The 18163-nt window shown below is 45.3% G+C and overlaps 1 protein-coding gene across 1 annotated transcript; it reads left to right on the top strand.

Moving 5' to 3' along the window:
• The first annotated feature begins 1076 nt into the window (after nt 1-1076).
• LNP1 (leukemia NUP98 fusion partner 1) lies at nt 1077-17700 on the top strand. The gene is made up of 4 exons (XM_015572198.1): nt 1077-1447; nt 8735-8740; nt 11569-11793; nt 17320-17700. Exons 1-4 carry the CDS (start codon nt 1289-1291, stop codon nt 17467-17469), a joined length of 540 nt encoding a protein of 179 aa, XP_015427684.1. The 5' UTR covers nt 1077-1288; the 3' UTR covers nt 17470-17700.
• Nucleotides 17701-18163: the final 463 nt, after the last annotated feature.

Here is an 18163-nt window from a genome sequence, read left to right as displayed (position 1 = left end):
GACTAATAAAAGGGTAATATGCTAGTTAGAGCAGACATCTTCTGGACACCCATCCAGGTGTCTTTCCACACAAAGCCACGATGGTGAGGGCCGAGGCAGTGGTGGTTAGGGGCGACCAGGCCAGCATGGGAGGGCAGCTAGGGGCTATCAGGCTGGCAGTCAAACATCCCCCAAGGGGTCCCGGATTGGAGAGGGTGCAGGCTGGGCTGAGGGACCTCCCCCTACACACACATGAATTTTGTGCACTGGGACTCTAGTCCTATCTAATAAAAGACGAATAGGGTAATTAACCGTACCTCTGATATGCTTCCCATTGGCTAATCAGGACGATATGCAAATTAACTGCCAAGAAAGATGGCGGTTAACCGTGAACAAAGATGGCGGTTAATTTGCATAAGTAGGCGCCAAGCGATGGAGCGAAGCCGGCTGGCCCGGGGCAGGAGCAGCGAGTGAAGGCCAGCGTGGCAAGTGAAGAGCAAAGAGGGAAGCCCACCACGACGGCCTCCGCCACGCCCCCGGGGCCCGGGCCCCTCCCGGCAAAGAGCGAAGGCCTGGGTTCCGGGCACCGGAGGAAAACTGGTGCCAGCAGCCAGGGGAAGGGGCCCCGAGGGACCCCAGACTGCGAGAGGGCACAGTCTGGGCTGAGGGACCACCTGAATGCACAAATTTTTGTGCACTGGGCCTCTAGTGTATAAATAATGTCAGTGAAACACCCTTTGTCCCGGAGCTGCATTTTATATCAACATCAATTTTACTTATTAGGAGAGTATCCAGCTCTAGATATGACATGCCGATAGCTGGCCATCGTGCAGGCTGCAGTCAGTCTGTCCCTGCGAGTGACCCCATTTTAGAGCCGGCCTGGAGCTGGCAGGCATATGATGAGGGTCATGCAGGATCACCATTGACAGCTGGAGACGCCATCACAGCCATCGGCAGCAGAGCACTGGGAACATCAGGCAGTGGACTGTGCTTCCCCCCCTGAGGCTGCGAGGCACTAGCCTGGCAATGGGAGGATTACAAAGCCTCTCAATTTAAAGAGATGGGGGAGGGGAGGGGCATGTGGGCAGCACAATTTATAAATAGACATTTCCCGGGGCTGCCTGATGGTGAAGGGGTTGTTTAGTAAATCTTTCTCCTTTTAAGGATTCATTTTCGGAGACCATTTGAAAACACCAGTTTCTTTTTTGTCTTTGGGGAGATCCTAGGTTTCATCAAGTCAGCTGAGTTTGACAATATTCCTCTCTGCCAGATTTAGAGACAGGCCTTGGCTATTTTGAATCACCTCTCCATGGAGCACAGAGATGAGGATGATGATGATGATGTGTCTTTTGCCAAGTGGATGAGCAGCTTCTGGGGTCACAGCTGGATAGAGGAGGATGAGAGAGGACTCCGGGCCCGCCGAGGATCACAGGACACCAGCTACAGGAAAGCTTCCCTGCCCTGCCCAGTGAGTTATCCCATGGAACAGGGAGGGCTGGGCTAGGGGAGGGGGATTTCTCATAGATAATTTTTGAAGAGTCCCGCAGTCTTTGGTTGAAAATCAGTACTCCCAAATCTTTTTTATGTCCACAAAAATACCTTTTATCATTTTGTCTTATCCTCTGAGGGACCTGATTTTCTTCTACTAGGTAGTGATTTCTTTATTATTATTATTATTATTTATTTATTTTTGTTTTTATTTGTTTAATCTTTTTCCTTTTTAAATTTCCTTTTTATTTATTTTTCTTTTTTTCTTCTTGCTTTTTTTCATAATGATTTCTTCATTTTTAGTACTAAGGCATCTCTAACTCCTACGCAGAGTTCCTGGTAAGCCTGAGATAATCCTGGGTGACAATATAATTCAGGTCAAAAGGAGGAAACCTGGTGCTGTAGTTAGTCTGTGTAGCATCGGCGTGGACCGATGTGTGATTTCCAATAGTCTTTTTAAAATAGTGAAAATAACTGCACTATTTGGCGAATTCTAAGGAACTGGGGATTCCACATAATAAATCACTCCCTTTGCCTGGCCAGTGTGGCTCAGTTGGCTGGAGTGTTGCCCCATATTCCAAAGGGACACAGGTTCAATTCCTGATCAGGGCACATACCCAAGTTGTGGGTTCAGTCCCTGGTCGGGGTGCCTACGAAAGGCAGCTGCTGATGGATGTCTCATTAATGTTTCTCTCTCTCTCTCTCTCTTTCTCTCTCTCTCTCTCTCTCTCTCTCTCTCTTTCTCTCTCTCACTCTTCCCCAACCCCCTTTCTCTTCCTCTCTGAAATGAATAAAAATATACTTAAAGATAAATAAATAAATAACCCCCTTTGATAAATTTGATACACGTTTTTTTCTGGTTCCCATTTGGTTTCCTGATGGGAGGGGGAACCAAAATTCTCCCATCCTCAGCACTACTTTCCTACGACTGGGCAGAGCACCCAGTGTCTAGGGCAGCCGTGGGCAAACTACAGCCCACGGGCCGGATCCGGCTAGTTTGAAATGAATAAAACTATTGAAAAAAAAGACCGTACCCTTTTATGTAATGATGTTTACTTTGAATTTATATTAGTTCACACAAACACTCCATCCATGCTTTTGTTCCGTCCCTCCGGTCCAGTTTAAGCACCCATTGTGGCCCTCGAGGCAAAAAGTTTGCCCACCCCTGGCTAGGGAGTTAAGATGAGAGCTGGAAAGCCCTAAGAGGGGAACGGATGGGCCTGAGGAGGTGCGGACTGGGCAGCAGGTACTGGCAGGGTTCTCTCTGCTCACCTGAGGGCGGGGGATAGAAGACTCCACAGTTGACATGTCTGTCCTCTGCCTCACAGCCACACAGCGATGCTACAGCTTTTCTTTTTCACGAGTCACTTAGAATTCCAGGTACCAGAGCATCCCTCCCCACCCCCTGTTTCTGCCAACCCCAGAACCAAGTAATTTGGGGGGTCATGTTATTTTATTTTATGTTTAGCTCCAGAGTTCTCAGGTGCAACCTCTCTTATTCCCAGTGATCAGCAAGGTGGAGGAATGAGACCTCTTTGAGCCACAAATGTTTAAAAATAGGTCTCTTACTAAATGTGTGCTCCAGGACAAAGGGCAAGTGTCAACACCTCTGTGGGTTCAGGTTCCTGACGTGAAAAAGAAGAGCGATTGGGCTGGATGGTCTCTGAGAACACTTCTTGCCCTGCCTTTCCCTGACTCTGTTGTAAAACAGAACACCTACTTATCACACTCCTATTTTAATCTCTTATGTGCCACATCCAGTGAGGCATTCACAATGTGTGAGCCAGGATATGATTAGTTTCAGTTTCCAGATAATGTGAACCAGGAAGAAACAAAGAGGAAAAAATGTGATTTACTATTTATCACAACAGCCCTTTGGAGCCACAGAAAATATGAAAACAAAGGAAGATACATGACATAAAATATGATTTCTTAAGTAAGTTTTACTGTCTATTAGACTTTAAAAAACTGAGATAAATCCTTTATTTAGAGAATTGACTTTTAGGTTGCAATGTATATTTTGTTTGTTTTTAAAATATATTTTTATTGCTTTCAGAGAGGAAGGGAGAGAGAGAGAGAAAGAGAGACAGCAATGATGAGAATCATTGATCAGCTGCCTCCTGCATGCCCCTTACTGGGGATAGAGCCCACAACCCGGGCATGTGCCCTGACTGGGAATGGAACCATGATCTCCTGGTTCATAGGTCTAGGGCTTTAACATCAAATGGACTTTCTCGGTGCTTTTAACATCTCAGTGCTTCTTCTGTGCTCCAAGGAGCAGCAGGTGTGCTGCCCACATTATGCCAATTGAGGGGACAGGGGATACAAAGTAAGCCTCTACCTACCTGCAGCCAAGGTTTTTAAAATTTGCTTTAAAACACATCCTCCTCCCCCCATGTTATCGTCTGTCTTCATGTTCTCAATTTAAAACAGTAGAAGATACTTTTAACCTTTACTTTTATTTCTGACTGACCTTAGGGTGGTCCACACGCTCAATGGTGATAGTGTCTCGCCCATGGGGTGGTTCTCGTGTAGCTGCTCTCCGCAGGGAGCACTGCTCACACACCTGCGAGGTAATTGGGGTTAGGTGCGGTCAGGAGGGCAGGGCCCAGCCAGACGCGATGGAGCCCTTACAGGAAGAGGCACCAGCGAGCTTGTTCCTTCTCTCCCTCCACACGCGTGCACCGAGGAAAGGCGAGCACACGGAGAGAACGCAGCCATCTTTGGGCAGGCAGAGGGCTGAGCTGGCCGTCACCTTGACCTTGGCCTTCTCAGCACTCCAGACTCTGAGAAATAGATCTGCTGTTCAAGCCCCCCAACCTATGGTGTTTTTTCATGGCAGCTTGAGTTGACTAAGAGATGTTCTCACCAAGAACGGTCATCACCGGACAGTGGAGACCCAGTGGAGGAAAACATCACTATACAAGATTGAATTTAATGGCCTCTGGGGGTATGATCTTAGCGGCATGTGGTTTAGATGAGCTTAGTTTGGCTGCTTCAGTTTCTGAATGAGGGAGACGAGTCCTTGAAAGGGGAGCAACCTCGGGGAAGGTTCCAAGTGTCTGAGGCATGGAGCTTCGTAAGTGCCAGGAGGCTTTCTTTGGCTCTCCCTTATGTCCCTAGTTATGACTAGTGATAGAGTCTTCATGGCAGTTTCACCTGCCATGGCATGATTTAGTGTCACTGTATGACAGAGCAGGATTCATTTATTCCCACAATTAAAAAAAGCATTTAAATGCATTGTTTAAAAAATATAATTAAGTAAATGCATAGTTTAGAATATCCTTTAGTTTCCCTAAAGGATGTCCAGTGGACGATACTGCATCTCTTTATTATTTCTACAAGAACTACCTACCACTTTATCAACTGAAAACTGGATTATTTTTCCCCTGATGCTGTTTCCGTTTGTCGACTAATTTACATCCATCTTGACTCTGATGATATCATTAGACACTGTTATATATTACTAGTGACCCGGTGCACAGAGTCATGCACATTGACAGGAAATTAATTAGAAGGTGGACAGCGGGGCTGGACTGGACGAGAGGGGCCGGACACGCCCTGAGTCCAACCACCCACGGTCCCTCCCCAACTGGCTGTACCTGGGGTGGTGTGGCTCAAAGGGTGTCTGCGGAGTGAGCAGGGTCCCTCTGGCAGGTGGGGTCCTTGGCCTGGCCTGCAGGGATCTGGCCAAAACCGGCTCTCTGACATCCCCCGAGGGGTCCTGGAATGCGAGAGGGCACTCTGCAAAGTTGCTGTCGTACAGGGTGTGGAATGCAAATGCAAGTGTGCAGTAAACCAGATTCGGGGCCGACAGTGCACTGGCAAAACATAACCCACAGCTGAAGGTGGAATTGCGTGTCCCCATGAGGAATTGGGCTCCCTCCTATCTGGTTCCGGGGGTGGCAGCAGGGCAGGACTGGGTGAGATGGGCCAGGCATGCCCTGGAGCCAACCTCCCATGGTTCCTATTGGCCAGCCGCACCTGGGGCAGAGCTGCTGCTTGTAGGGCATCCAGGGAGTGAGTCGGGTCCCTCCAGCAGGTGGGGTCCCTCGGCCTAGACTGTGGGGATCAGACTGAAACTAGCTTTCTGACATCCCCTGAGGGGTTCCGGGGTGTGAGAGGGCACTCTGCAAAGTTGCTGTAGTAGAGGGTGTGGAATGCAAATGCAAGTGTGCAGTAAACCACTATGTTTTGCCGACAGTGCACTGGCAAAACATAACCCACAGCTGAAGGTGGAATTGCGTGTCCCCATGAGGAATTGGGCTCCCTCCTCTCTGGTTCCGGGGTGGTCAACCTCAGTCGGACACCCCTCTCACAATCTGGGATTTTGATGGCTCCTAACTGCTCACCTACCTGCCTGCCTGATCACCCCTAACCACCTCTGCCTACCTGCCTGATCACTTCTAACTTCTCCCCTGCTGGCCTGATTGCCCCTAACCGCCACCGCCTCTGCCTCACCCTGTTCCCAGGACCCAGGAGTTCCTCCTCTGGCCAGTCACAGGCATGTGGGACCTGGGCTTCCCTCCCTCTGGCCGGCTGTAGGCACCCAGGACCCGGGCCAGCTTCGCCAGGGCCGGCCACAGCCGCAGGGGATTGTGGGTGGGTGGCTTCACCTGGGCTACAGCTGCAGCTGCAGGTGCCTGGGACCGTGGTGAGGGAGGCTTGTCCCTGTCCCGGGCCGCAGCCCCAGCCGCTGGCACATGGGAGCGTGGGGCGGGAAGCTTGTCCTTCTCCCGGCCTGCAGCCTGGGTGGTCCCCATTCCTCCCTCGTGAGCTCATTTGTGCCTGGCTGGTCCCCATTCTTCTCTCCCCAGTGTTGAGTGTCTGAGCAGTTAAGGCGTGACAGGGCGTGATGACATGAGGGCGTGATGACCATTTGCATACTAGCTCTTTAATATATAGGTTTCCTCACATAAAATTCTTACATAGTATGATTCCTGAAGACCTACAAAGTATTATTATTACTTTTGCAGTAGAATTCTGCTACGTCTGGTACATTGTTAAAAGTGACATTTATAGGCAGTTTCACATAGAAATAGAATGAAGTTTTTGCTGCTGTTCAAGTTAAAAGTTTAGCATTATTAATCCAAGAAAGAGATGCCTCATGCTTAGGCATGGCACTTGATTTCTCCAGTAGTCACTAGGCACACACGTCTTAGGCGAATCACTGAGCTAAGCTAAGATTCATTTTCCTCATCTGTAATTGAGGAAGCATGGCTTCCTGGGAGGATTTGTTCCGAGGTTAGCAATCAAGGTCAGAGTCCCCGGAGTCCCTGGTACACACTGTGCACTAAGACTCCACCCCTAGCACCTCATCTTTCTGCTCACTGTTTCTCACCTGCTCTCAGTGGGTGGCAGGAGCTTGTGTGTACTCAGAGGGCAGGGGGGGTACAACTCGGGGGTGACTGCAGTGAAAGGCAGGACGAAGAACATCACGTTGTTAAGCTGTGAAGTGAAGATCTGACATAATCAACATCTTTAGAATCAGAACTTGGGGTCAGAGAGTACAGAGGGGTTTTTTTTTTTTTTTTTTTTTTTTTTTAACAGCACCGGTTTCCTGGGCCCACCGTGAAAACAGCTAAGCTGTTAGAGCCTCTTCTGTAAGGAGAGTCAGCACACTGGGTAGTTACTGCTCTGAGAGTCAGTGTCTGCCGCAGGCTCTGCTGCTGGGGCCCCTGGGAGCTCAACGGGTGAGGTCAGACCCCACCCCAAGGGACAAAGCTTCCTTCCATGACTGTGCAGGAGACAAGTTCACACTTGGTAAAAATAAGTTTTGTGGGGGCCTTGATTCATGTCTTTGTCGGGGAAATTACATTACAAAGGCGTATAAAATTGCAAAAGTAGAACTTGCATAGTAAGTAACATTTTTAAAAGTGGGAGTTTCTCCCTGTAACCAATTAGAGTGCCCTTTTATATTTGTTTCTCACAAAGTCCCACACCAAAAACAAACGGGAAATTCCACCTGATATAAAAAGATATTGTGATTAAAACTCTTGCCTTTCTTTTAAAAAATATATATATGTTGTTTTCATTGATTTTAGGGAGAGAGGAGAAGAGAGGGAGAGATAGAAATATCAATGATGAGAGAGAATCATGGATTGGCTGCCTCCTGCACACACACCCCTTACTGGGGATCCAGCCTGCAACCCGGGCACGTGCCCTGACCAGGTGGGAACTGAACCAGTGACCTCCTGGTTCACGGTTTGACGCTCAACCATTGAGCCACACTGACTTGGCATAACTCTTGCCAATCTTTTCAGGCCTCTCAGTGGAAGAGGATATCAATATTTCACTCCCAGTTTCACATTTTAAAATCTTGTTTGAAAATGTTATTGTGGTGCCTGGCCGGTGTGGCTCAGTTGGTTGAGTGTCATCCCATGCACCAAGAGGTCACTGGTTCGATTCTCGGTCAGAGCACATGCCCAGGTTGTGGGTTCCATCCCCAGTTGGGGGTGTGCAGGAGGCAGCCAATTGATGTCTCTTTCTCTCTCTCTCCCTCTAAAAAAAAATCAATAAAAACATATTTTAAAAGTTACAAAAAATGTAATTGTGGTAAGAACAGTTAATTTGGGATCTATACCCTCAACAGATTTTCACTTTTTGCAGTTTTTAAAGTATATAACCCATTGTTATTATCTAGAGGCACAATACTGTAAAGCAGATCTCTGGAACTTATTCATCTTGCATAACTGAAATTTTATATCCACTGATTAGCAATGTTCCATTTCCCCTCCTGTATCCCCTGGCAACCATCAACTTATTTTTTGCTTCTATGAGTTTGACTATTTATGTGTTTTGATTTTTTTTTTTGAGTTTGACTATGTTAGATGCCTCATGTAAGTGGCATCATGCAGTATTTGTGCTTCCCTGCTATTTCAAAATTTTAAAATAATCATTTTTTTCTTGATAATGTAAATTCACTCATTGTAGAAAACTTGAAAAATACTTAAAAGGAGGAGAAAACAAACACAATCCCACATCACTGAGAAAACCTTTGGTCACAGTTCGATGTTTTAAGATTGCCCATCCTATGCTAGCACCTTACTTCAAGCCCCTCCACACCACCCCAATCCGTCTCCCTCCCCTCAGGCCTCCATGCCCTCCAGCCCCAGCAGGTTTTTCTTCCTTCCACCCCACAGCTCCTCCTCCTGTGACAGGGCCTGGGCACCTGTGGTGCTAGTCCCCAGGCAGAAAATGTTCCTGTTCTCTAATTAACCCTGCTTGTCCTTCAGATTGTAGTTTAGTCATCACACCTACACGGAAGTTTCCTGCTAATCTTCCCAGCCTCACCCAGCCAAGTACACACAATTTCACCCTGTTATATCCTCTCATTGCACCTTGAACCTTTGTGTTTTGCTTTGTTTTTGGTTAATCCTCATCCGAGGATACTTTTCCATTGCTGTTTAGAGAGAATGAAATGGAGGGGGAAAGACAGAAGAAATCTCGATGTGAAAGAGACACATGGATTGGTTGCCTCCTGCATGCATCCCGACCAGGACTGGGGATCTAGCCTGTAACTGAGGTTCATCCCCTTGACAGGAATCAAACCTGGGACCCTTCAGTCTGCAGGTCAAAGCTCTATCCATTGAGCCAAATCGGCTAGGGCCACCTTGAACCTTTGTAGCATTAGCCAAAGGAGTAAGCATGTGGCCTATTTGTTTTGTGTTTTTTCTCTGAGCCAGACATGAGCTCCAAGATGGGCACACTCTGCCTGTTTTGCCCCCTAATTTATTCACAGCACCAAGGACCATAAATGGACTTGTACGTACACATTTCCCTCATGTATCTTGGCAGCTTTACAAATCTTTAACCATATTTCTGATCATCGTTTGACAGTAAGTTTCTAGGCATGTGTATGTGTCTTCTAGGGCTGCAAAATGCTCCCGACTGGGTGGCTTCAATAATAGAAATTTATTTCCTCACAGATCTGGAGGTGGGAAGCCCAAGATCAAGGAATCGGCAGACGTAGTTTCTTTTGAGGCTCCTTCCTTGGCTTATAGACAGCCACCTTCTCACTGTGCCCTCACATGGTTTTTCCTGTGTGAACAATTCTTGGTGGTCTCTGTGTGTCCAAATTTCCTCTTCTATTAGGACATCAGTCAGACTGGACTAGGACCCACCCTAGAGGCCTTATTTTAACCTAATCCTTAAAGGTTCTAGCTCAGTAGTTCTCAACCTTCCTAATGCCGTGATCCTTTAACACAGTTCCTCAAGTTGTGGTGACCCCCAATTTCATTGTTACAAATTGAACATAATTAAAAGCACAGTGATCACAAAAACAATATGTAATTATATATGTGTTTTCCGACGGTGTTAGGCTACCCCTGTGAAAGGGTCGTTTGACCCCCAAAGGGGCCTCGACCCACAGGTTGAGAACCACTGTTCTAGCTCCAAATGAGGTCACATTCTGAGTATCTCACATAGGGCTTCAATATGTGAATTGGAGGGGAGGGACACAACTCAGCCCATAACAACACTCAACAGATGGGTCCAAGGAGCAGGATATTTTAACCTCCCAACACATTTTGCCAGTGGCTTACTGGGAAGGTGTGTCCATTTATAGTCCTACCAGCCAGGAATCACAGGCGTGTCTCTCTCCACTTTGCCACTTCTTGGTATCACTAAGAAACATTTTTATTTTTATTTTTGCTAGCCAGAAAGGTGAAATTGTACATTATTTAATTTAAATAATCTTTGATGACAAATAAGCATAAACAATTTTTACCGTTTGGCATTTCTTTTTTTTCATTCTTTATATATCTATTAATCCAATAGATATTTAATAAATTCATCCTGTGAATAAGGCAAGGTGCTGCATAGGACTAGGATTTCAGCAGAGAATGAAACACAGCTCTTGATGTCATGGAGATACAAATTAATGGAGAAGGGAGATATATTATAAAATTACCCAAATTACCGATTATATGATGAGTATGGTAAAGAGGTATGAGCGCCCAGGAGAACATCTAACAGGGACCTGAACCAATCAAGGTGGCAGGAAAGGCTTTCTGTAGGTATGCAGTTTCAGTGGTGACTGAAGGATGATTAGCTATTTGTGAAGCAAAGCTAGTGGGTGAGCTCACAGGAAGAAAGAGCAAAGGGAAGCAAAGGGTACAGTGGTAGAAGGCAAGGGACAGAGTGTTTCCAGAAGGGCAAATGGGTCGAATGCTACTGAATTAATCAAGACCAAAATGTGCACAGAACTTGGCAACATTGAGACCAACATCATAACCAAAATTAGTTGTGGATGCAAAAGTTTGAATGGAGTGGATTGGGTAGTGAGGGAAATTGGGAGAGCAAGTGTCATAATTCTTCTAAGAAGTTTGATTTCTCTAAAATATTCTTCTGTGATCATTTCCTAATGTGATTTGAACACTTATGTCATTGTATTACATGATTTCTATGTTTTTCTGTATGTATGTAAGATATACTATGTATTGTCAGGATATTATTAAACATTAGTAACATGTAGCACATGATTTTTATTTCTTCTCTACTATTTAACTTTAAGTTGTTTTTGATGCATATTAGCTTTTTTTGCATAGTTAAATTAATTTTTTTCATTCTGATTTATTCCATTGCTCTTCTGCTTAGAAATTCCTTCTTTGGTGCTCGCTTCGGCAGCACATACACTAAAATTGGAACGATACAGAGAAGATTAGCATGGCCCCTGCACAAGGATGACACGCAAATTCGTGCAGCATTCCATATTTTTTCAAAAAACAAAAAAAGAAATTCCTTCTTTGTACAGAAATCACATACATTTTTGTATTATTTCTTAAACATCTGTGGTTTCATTAAAATTTGTTATGATTTTGGAATTTACTTATACATATCAACTCAAGGCTTTGAACTCAAGGCTTCATGATATTGTCCTCATGGTGGAGGAGCAAGATAGCTAGTCTTGGGATGTTCTACTTAATGTTTTAACTGATTGATTCTAGTGCTTTATTGTAGAAGAAAGGTCCCACTGATGAAAAAGATAAAATTTCAGTTCAACCTGAGGTTTGTTTAGTTAGTAATTTATGGCTGTTCTGTCTCTGAGCTAATTTCATGCAGTCTCTTTATGTTGTAAACATTTTTATTCTATATTTCCAGTTTCTTCCCAGAGTCACATCATATGACAGCCATCCTAGAAGGCATTCTCATGAGGACCAGGGATTTCGATGTCGTAACCACATGAGAGATTACAGAAAACGCTCAGAGGATGGGCCCTTCAAGGACCCATTGGAATCAAACAGAAGATCCCATTCCAAAACTCGGGCATTTTCAGAGTCCTTTGAACAACAACTGTGCTTTGGAACCAAACGCTCTCTGTCTTTGGTATGTAACAGAGTTATTGAATATTTAAGCCACGTTAGAAAAGGAAACCCAAAGGGTTCTTCCTCCCCATACTCGTGGAGAACAAATCTAACTTTTTCATTTACAGCTTGTTGATGAAATCTTTGAAAAATGACACTCAGTTTTACTGTACATAGCCCAGATGTACATAATTTTTAATTATTTTTATTGAAGGCTTCTGGTGTAGGAAGAATTCCTAGAGGACCTTTAGTGGAATGTTTTTGTTATGGGGGTCCTCTAGTTCTTTGAGACTGCTTTCATCACCCTTATTATGAACTAGAGGCCCGGTGCACGAATTTTTGCACGGGTGGGGTCCAGCCAATCGGAGTGAGGGAGGGCCGATCAGGGGTAGGTCCAGCTGGGGGGAGGGGCTGTGGGCAGTTGGCCGGCTGGCCTCGTCCCCTTGTCAAACTCACAGTCTAACTCCTGGTCAAGGGGGATAATTTGCCTATTAGCCTTTTATTATATAGGATAATTGTGACTCATTCTCCTTGCACTTCTTCTGTGCAGTATTTAATCCAGTAGCAAGTAGTCTGTGATGCCACGTTCCCTTGAACTTTTAAAAAGCATGTGGAGGGAACTCTCTGGTCACTATCTACAGTAGTAAGTTTCCAGGAGTAGGGGTGGTCCAAGTGCTCACAGTGGCCTTGGGAGGGTCTCAGTAAACTACAAGGAAGACAGGCTGAAAATGGGGGAATAATAGAAGCTCCACTGGTGATGCTGAGCTTGCTTCATAAAGTAATAATGTAGAGATCAATTAATTTTGAGGTACAGTTACTTTGGGGAAACTTGCTCACGGAGCGGTCTTGAACAAAATACTTCTTTTTTTGTGGTCCTTTGCTGTTTGTTTTATTTTGCAAAACAGGAATGATGATATGTTCTGCCATATAGTAGACAGAGCAAATAAGTGAACCGAGGTGTATTACCACCTGGTTCTTCAGCTGCACTCTGTGTACAGCAAGGGCACTCAGGTGCTTCCTACCTCATTGCCCATCTGAGCACAATGCTTTCTGCCTAGCAGTAATGGCTGCTGGGACTGTACTGTGTGCCTTTGCCTCACTTTTGTCAGAGTAATCCTGTGTATCTGTGTTCCTCCTTCAGTAAGCTGCTCTCTTCACCTGACCATAAGAGGAATACAGAAGGAAGACTAGTAAACAGCTGTCACTTATCAAGAGCTCCTGTTTTATCCTTTCTTTATACTGCTTTTAAAAAAATATGGTTTCAGACTTAGAGCAATGTTACAAGAATAGTACAAAGAATACACCCTTCATCTATATTCCCTCCAGATATTAACACTTATCATATTTACTATACTCTCTTTCTCCTTCCCATCCCCAAACGAGAGCACTAGAACATTCTTTTATATAAACACAGTACAATAATGAAACTCAGGAAATTACCACCAATGCAATACTTTTGTATCTAATTTATTGACCTTATCCCTATTTTGCCTCTTGTCCTGATAATATTCTTTGTAGGGAGATTTCAGATCATGCGTTGCAAACAATTCATTCTCTTTAATCTGTTCTATTCTGCGGCAGTTCCACAGTCTTCACTTGTCTTTTGTAACACTGTCAGTTGAAGAGTACAGGGCAGTTACTTTTTAGAATGACGTTCAAATTGGGTTTATCTGATGTTTCCTCATAGTTAGATTAAGATTATGATCTTTTGGCAAGAATAAAGCAGAAGTGAAGGAATTCCTGTTTTAAAACTACACGTTAAAGCTACTGATTATATTCATTTAGGAAATTTAACTGCCTTAAATCCTTTCTGGAATAAGGTAGGGTATAAATATATTTTGAAAAATACTTTAATCTAAACACTTCTCTGTTGATTGTAATGGCCTTGAATTGTTTTTCACATAATCTTATAAAATTGCTTAAGTGAAACCATTTGCTAACATTCCTAAAATATAACATGTTGTTCCATTCATTTCCCAAGTTCTTCCTTTAAAAAAAAATTTTTTTTAAAAAATTTATTTCAGAAAGGAAGGGAGAGGGAGTGAGAGAAACATCAATGATGAGGGAGAATCATTGATTGGCTGCCTCCTGCATGCCCCCTACTGGGGATTAAGCCTGCAACCTGGGTATGTGCCCTGACCAGGAATTGAACCGTGACCTCCTGGTTTGTAGATAGATGCTGAACCACTGAGCCATGCCAGCCAGGCCCAAGTTCTACCTTTTGAATGCCAAGATAACCAAGGCAGCATTTTCAACTGTTTTTTTTTTCAACTCAAGAATTCTTTTCATAGGTATCTATATATATAAAAGCCTAAGCGATTGGCTGGGCAGCCCACTAGTCGACTGGCCGACCAGCCGGCCAGTAGCTATGACCCGCACTAACCACCAGGGGGCAGACGCTCAGTGCAGGAGCTACTGAGCTGCAGTCACTTGGAACCAGAGAGGAGGGAGCCGGATTCCAGGGTGTGCCCTCTTACAATCCAGGACCCCTCAGGGGATGTCAGAGAGCCAGTCTCGACCTGATCCCTGCAGGCCAGGCCAAGGGACCCCACTGGCATACCGATTGGGCCTTTAGTATACTGTAATAGCTAGAAACCTGCTAGGAATTTACAAAATTATTTCAATTTTCATGTGATAAAAACATTTATAGTAAATAATTTTAAATTTAATATTTTCTTTTATATCAGTTTTAACGAGTATATTATAAAGTTTATCTTAATACAAAATTAAAAATTCAAAACATATACAGATATTTTAAAACTTTTTTCTATTTCACAACTGACACACCTTTCCAAAGCTAACTACCTTAAAAAGTGTGATTTGTCAGTGAATTTAAAAATGACATTTATTATCTTTTATTTGAGCTCCAGGCGCATACTAATATGTAGATTTAATTTCTGTCTTTTAGCATCAAAAAGACACAGAAATTGCTTTTGTAGCTGATTATGACCAACAACAAATGACTTTTCAATATCATCTTGATATTGAAAAACTCAATGGGCTTATATTGATAATTTTCACATTTTGTTTCTAAGTGAGATAAGAAAAATATCTCAGGTCATTACTTTTGATCATTTCTCAGTCTTTATTCTCAATAAAGGAAAAGCCAAAGTGGGAATAACTGTCACCATATTTTCATTTTTATACTCTTCTTTAAGTATTAGAGACATTCAAGACTGCTAAATATAAATTTTGATCAGACGGATGTGTCTAAATACAACTGCTGCACCTAATGAAAATAATCTGGGGGCACATTTATGGAGCTAGTTCAGTTTTTAAGTTCCTCTTAGTTTGTATCTCAGCTTCATCATTTGTTTGGCTTTCTGTCTTTGATGGATGGACCCGTATGGATAGAAATGAAACGACCTTGGTACATTCCACAAACAATTTACACTGCAGAGTAACTGACACCCCTGCAGGGCTGAGTCCGGACCTTGCTCATCTCACCGCCACTCGCCACTGCATCAATTCACTTGACAGGCATTTAGGGGTTCCCGGAGTTTCTAAATCAGATGGAGGCGGGGAGAACAATGATTTTATTTCTTTTACTTTAAAAGAGAAAAGTGTAAACAGATATATCATCACCACTCTTTGAAAGGCCTTCCCTGACCATGGAAACAAAAGAAGCACCCCCCCCCGCCACACACCCCATAGTTCCCTGTCATTTCATCCTGTTCATAGTTATCATTGGTTATTCTCTTGTTTCTTTTTACACTTATTGTCTGTGTCCCTCCCCCTAGGTATAAAATGTAGGAAGTTGGGTCCTGTAGTTGGTGATGTATCTCCTGATCCCAGTGAATACGGGCCCCTGGGTAACCTGCTGGGGACTGTTGATGATTTGGGTGTTTTTTTTGACACTTCAGTCTTCACAAAGTCCTCAGATTAAAACTAGTGCAAACCCTACTATTAATATAATTTAAGGGAGTGGTCACAGGGAGGTTAGAATCATTGCATGTATGATTCACTTACCACATCCCTTTTCAGTTTTGTGCTATGAAATCACCTCCCTCCATGTGTCAGAGGCAGAGTCAGTTGCGAGCTGGCTGAGTGTCCTCCATAGACCATCATAGGCCCCCTATTCCTTTTATTTATGACTAAAATGCTTAGCACCACCCTTAGGCTTATGCTAATCCTATCTAATAAAAGAGAAACATGGTAATTGGCATACGACCGCTACCCTTCCCATTGGCTAATCAGCGAGATATGCAAATTAACTGACAGCCAAGCTGGCGGCCGGCAGCCAGGCAGCATGAAACTAACATGAGGCTTGCTTGCTTCAGTGACGGAGGAAACCAATGTTCCCCGCCTGCCTTGCAGGTCTCTGAGCCTGCAGTTTGAAAAATTTTAACAAATATAGAAGCTAAAAAAAACCCCAGAAACCAGCTTTCAGCGAGCTGGGATTTCAGAGCTGGAGTCAGGGCTGGAGTTATACATTGTTTTGATTATAGAACCGAAACAAACCAGATCCCTACTTTCAGCAGCTGAGGCCTCAGAGCTGGAGCCTCAGAGCTAAAGCTGGCCCAGAATTAAAAAAGAAAAAGAAAAAAAGGAGCGGTTGGGAGCTTCTGTTACCCGCCAGCCTGAAAACAGCCCTCAGCCCCTCACCCAGGCTGGCCAGACATCCCAGTGGGGACCCCCACCCTGTCCAGGACACCCTTCAGGGCAAACCAGCCGGCCCCAACCCGTGCACCAGGCCTCTATCCTATATAGTAAAAGGGTAATATGCCTCCCAGCACCGGGATCAGCGGAACCGCGAGGCCTCCCGGCACCGGGATCAGCATGACAGGGGACAGTGCCCAAACCCCCTGATCGCCCTGCTGCTCTGTGTGTGACGGGGTGGGGCCACAACCTCCCTATCCACCCTACTCTGTTCGCGACAGGGGAAGGCGCCCCAACCTCCTGATCAGCCCTACTCTGTGCCTGATAGGGGGGAGCTCCCCAACCTCTGATCGCCCTGCTCTGTGTGTGACAGGGGGTGGTGCTCCAACTCCCTTATTGGGCCTACTCTCTGAGTGACAAGGGGAAGCTCCTCAACCCCCTGATGGGCCCTGCTCTGTGCGTGACAGGGGGTGGTGCCGCAACCTCCCCATCGACCCTGCCTTGAGTGTGACGGGGGCGGTGCCCCAACCCCCTAATCGGCCCTACCCTGAGCGTGACTAGAGGTGGCATCACAACCTCCCAATCCGCCCTGCCCTGTGCATGACAGGAGGCGGTGCCCCAACTCCCCAATCGGCCCTGCTCTGAGCCCAACCAGGGGCTGCACCTAGGGATTGGGCCTGCCCTCTGCCACCCAGGAGCAGGCCTAAGCCAGCAGATCATTATCTCCCGAGGGGTCCCAGACTGCGAGAGGGCACAGGCCAGGCTGAGGGACTCCCCCTTCCCCCCGAGTGCACATATTTTTGTGCACTGGGCCTCTAGTTTATTATAAGAAACTGAGGTGTGGAAGTCTGCTCCATGGTCAGGCCTTGCTTCATTTCTGATAATTAAGAGAAATGCGGAACGTTGTCAGCCGCCAGTGCTTTCATGCTTTTCCGACCTTCTCTTCCAGGGACCTGAGAGCAGGAAGGAAAGAAATGAAAGAGAAAGCCTGCGGATAGAGACAAGATCCCGGGAGAAAGTGAGGGAAAGAAGGAGCTCTAGGAAGGAGGAGCATGGGGAAGCATCCATGGTTCCTCTCTTGGAGAAAGGACCCAAATAAGACTTTGTTTCCACTTTAGGACGACAGATGCTGCTGCGGTTTTTGAGTTCTGTATCCTATGCTGGGGGTGGTAGCTGTAAAAAACTGTCTGCAATGCTGAGTGATGGAAGTGGGTGCTGGTTGCACTGCTCCCCAAGAAGACTGCATCATTCTCCAGCTCTGGCACCTAAGTTGAGAGTTTGATTTTGTTGTCCTTTTATGAGAATCCTATATAATAAAAGGCTAATATGCAAATTGCCCCCTCAACCAGGAGTTCGACCAGGGGATGGGGTGGCTGGCCAACCACTGGTGGCCCCTCCCCCACCATTGGCCCTGCCCCCTATCAGCCCCCTTCACCGCGTTTGAGGCAGGGCCAGCTGCCAACCTCCCACGTCCCCTCCCCCCAGCTGGCTGGCTGATTGGCCCCGATTGGGGCGCACGGGTCAGACCCCAGCTGTACATGAATTTGTGCACCAGGCCTCTAGTAAGAAGGATGAAAGATATTTTAGTAGAATAAAGTAATTCTTGAAAATGTAAAGACAGATATTTAAAGAGCCATCCACACTTCTTCACCAGTCCTTCTTCACTCAATATCACAAATAATCTTAAAAGTCATTGGTGTGACTCTAGGTTTACTTCCTTATTAGAAGTAATTATGTAAGTACTAGAAGCCTGGTGCATAAAATCTGTGCATGGGTAGGGTCCCTAGGCCTGG

This window comes from Myotis davidii, unplaced genomic scaffold (genome assembly GCF_000327345.1).
Source record: "Myotis davidii unplaced genomic scaffold, ASM32734v1 scaffold492, whole genome shotgun sequence".
NCBI lineage: Eukaryota > Metazoa > Chordata > Mammalia > Chiroptera > Vespertilionidae > Myotis > Myotis davidii.
Note: the sequence above shows the minus strand (reverse complement) of the source record. Positions and strands in the feature narration are given on the sequence as shown.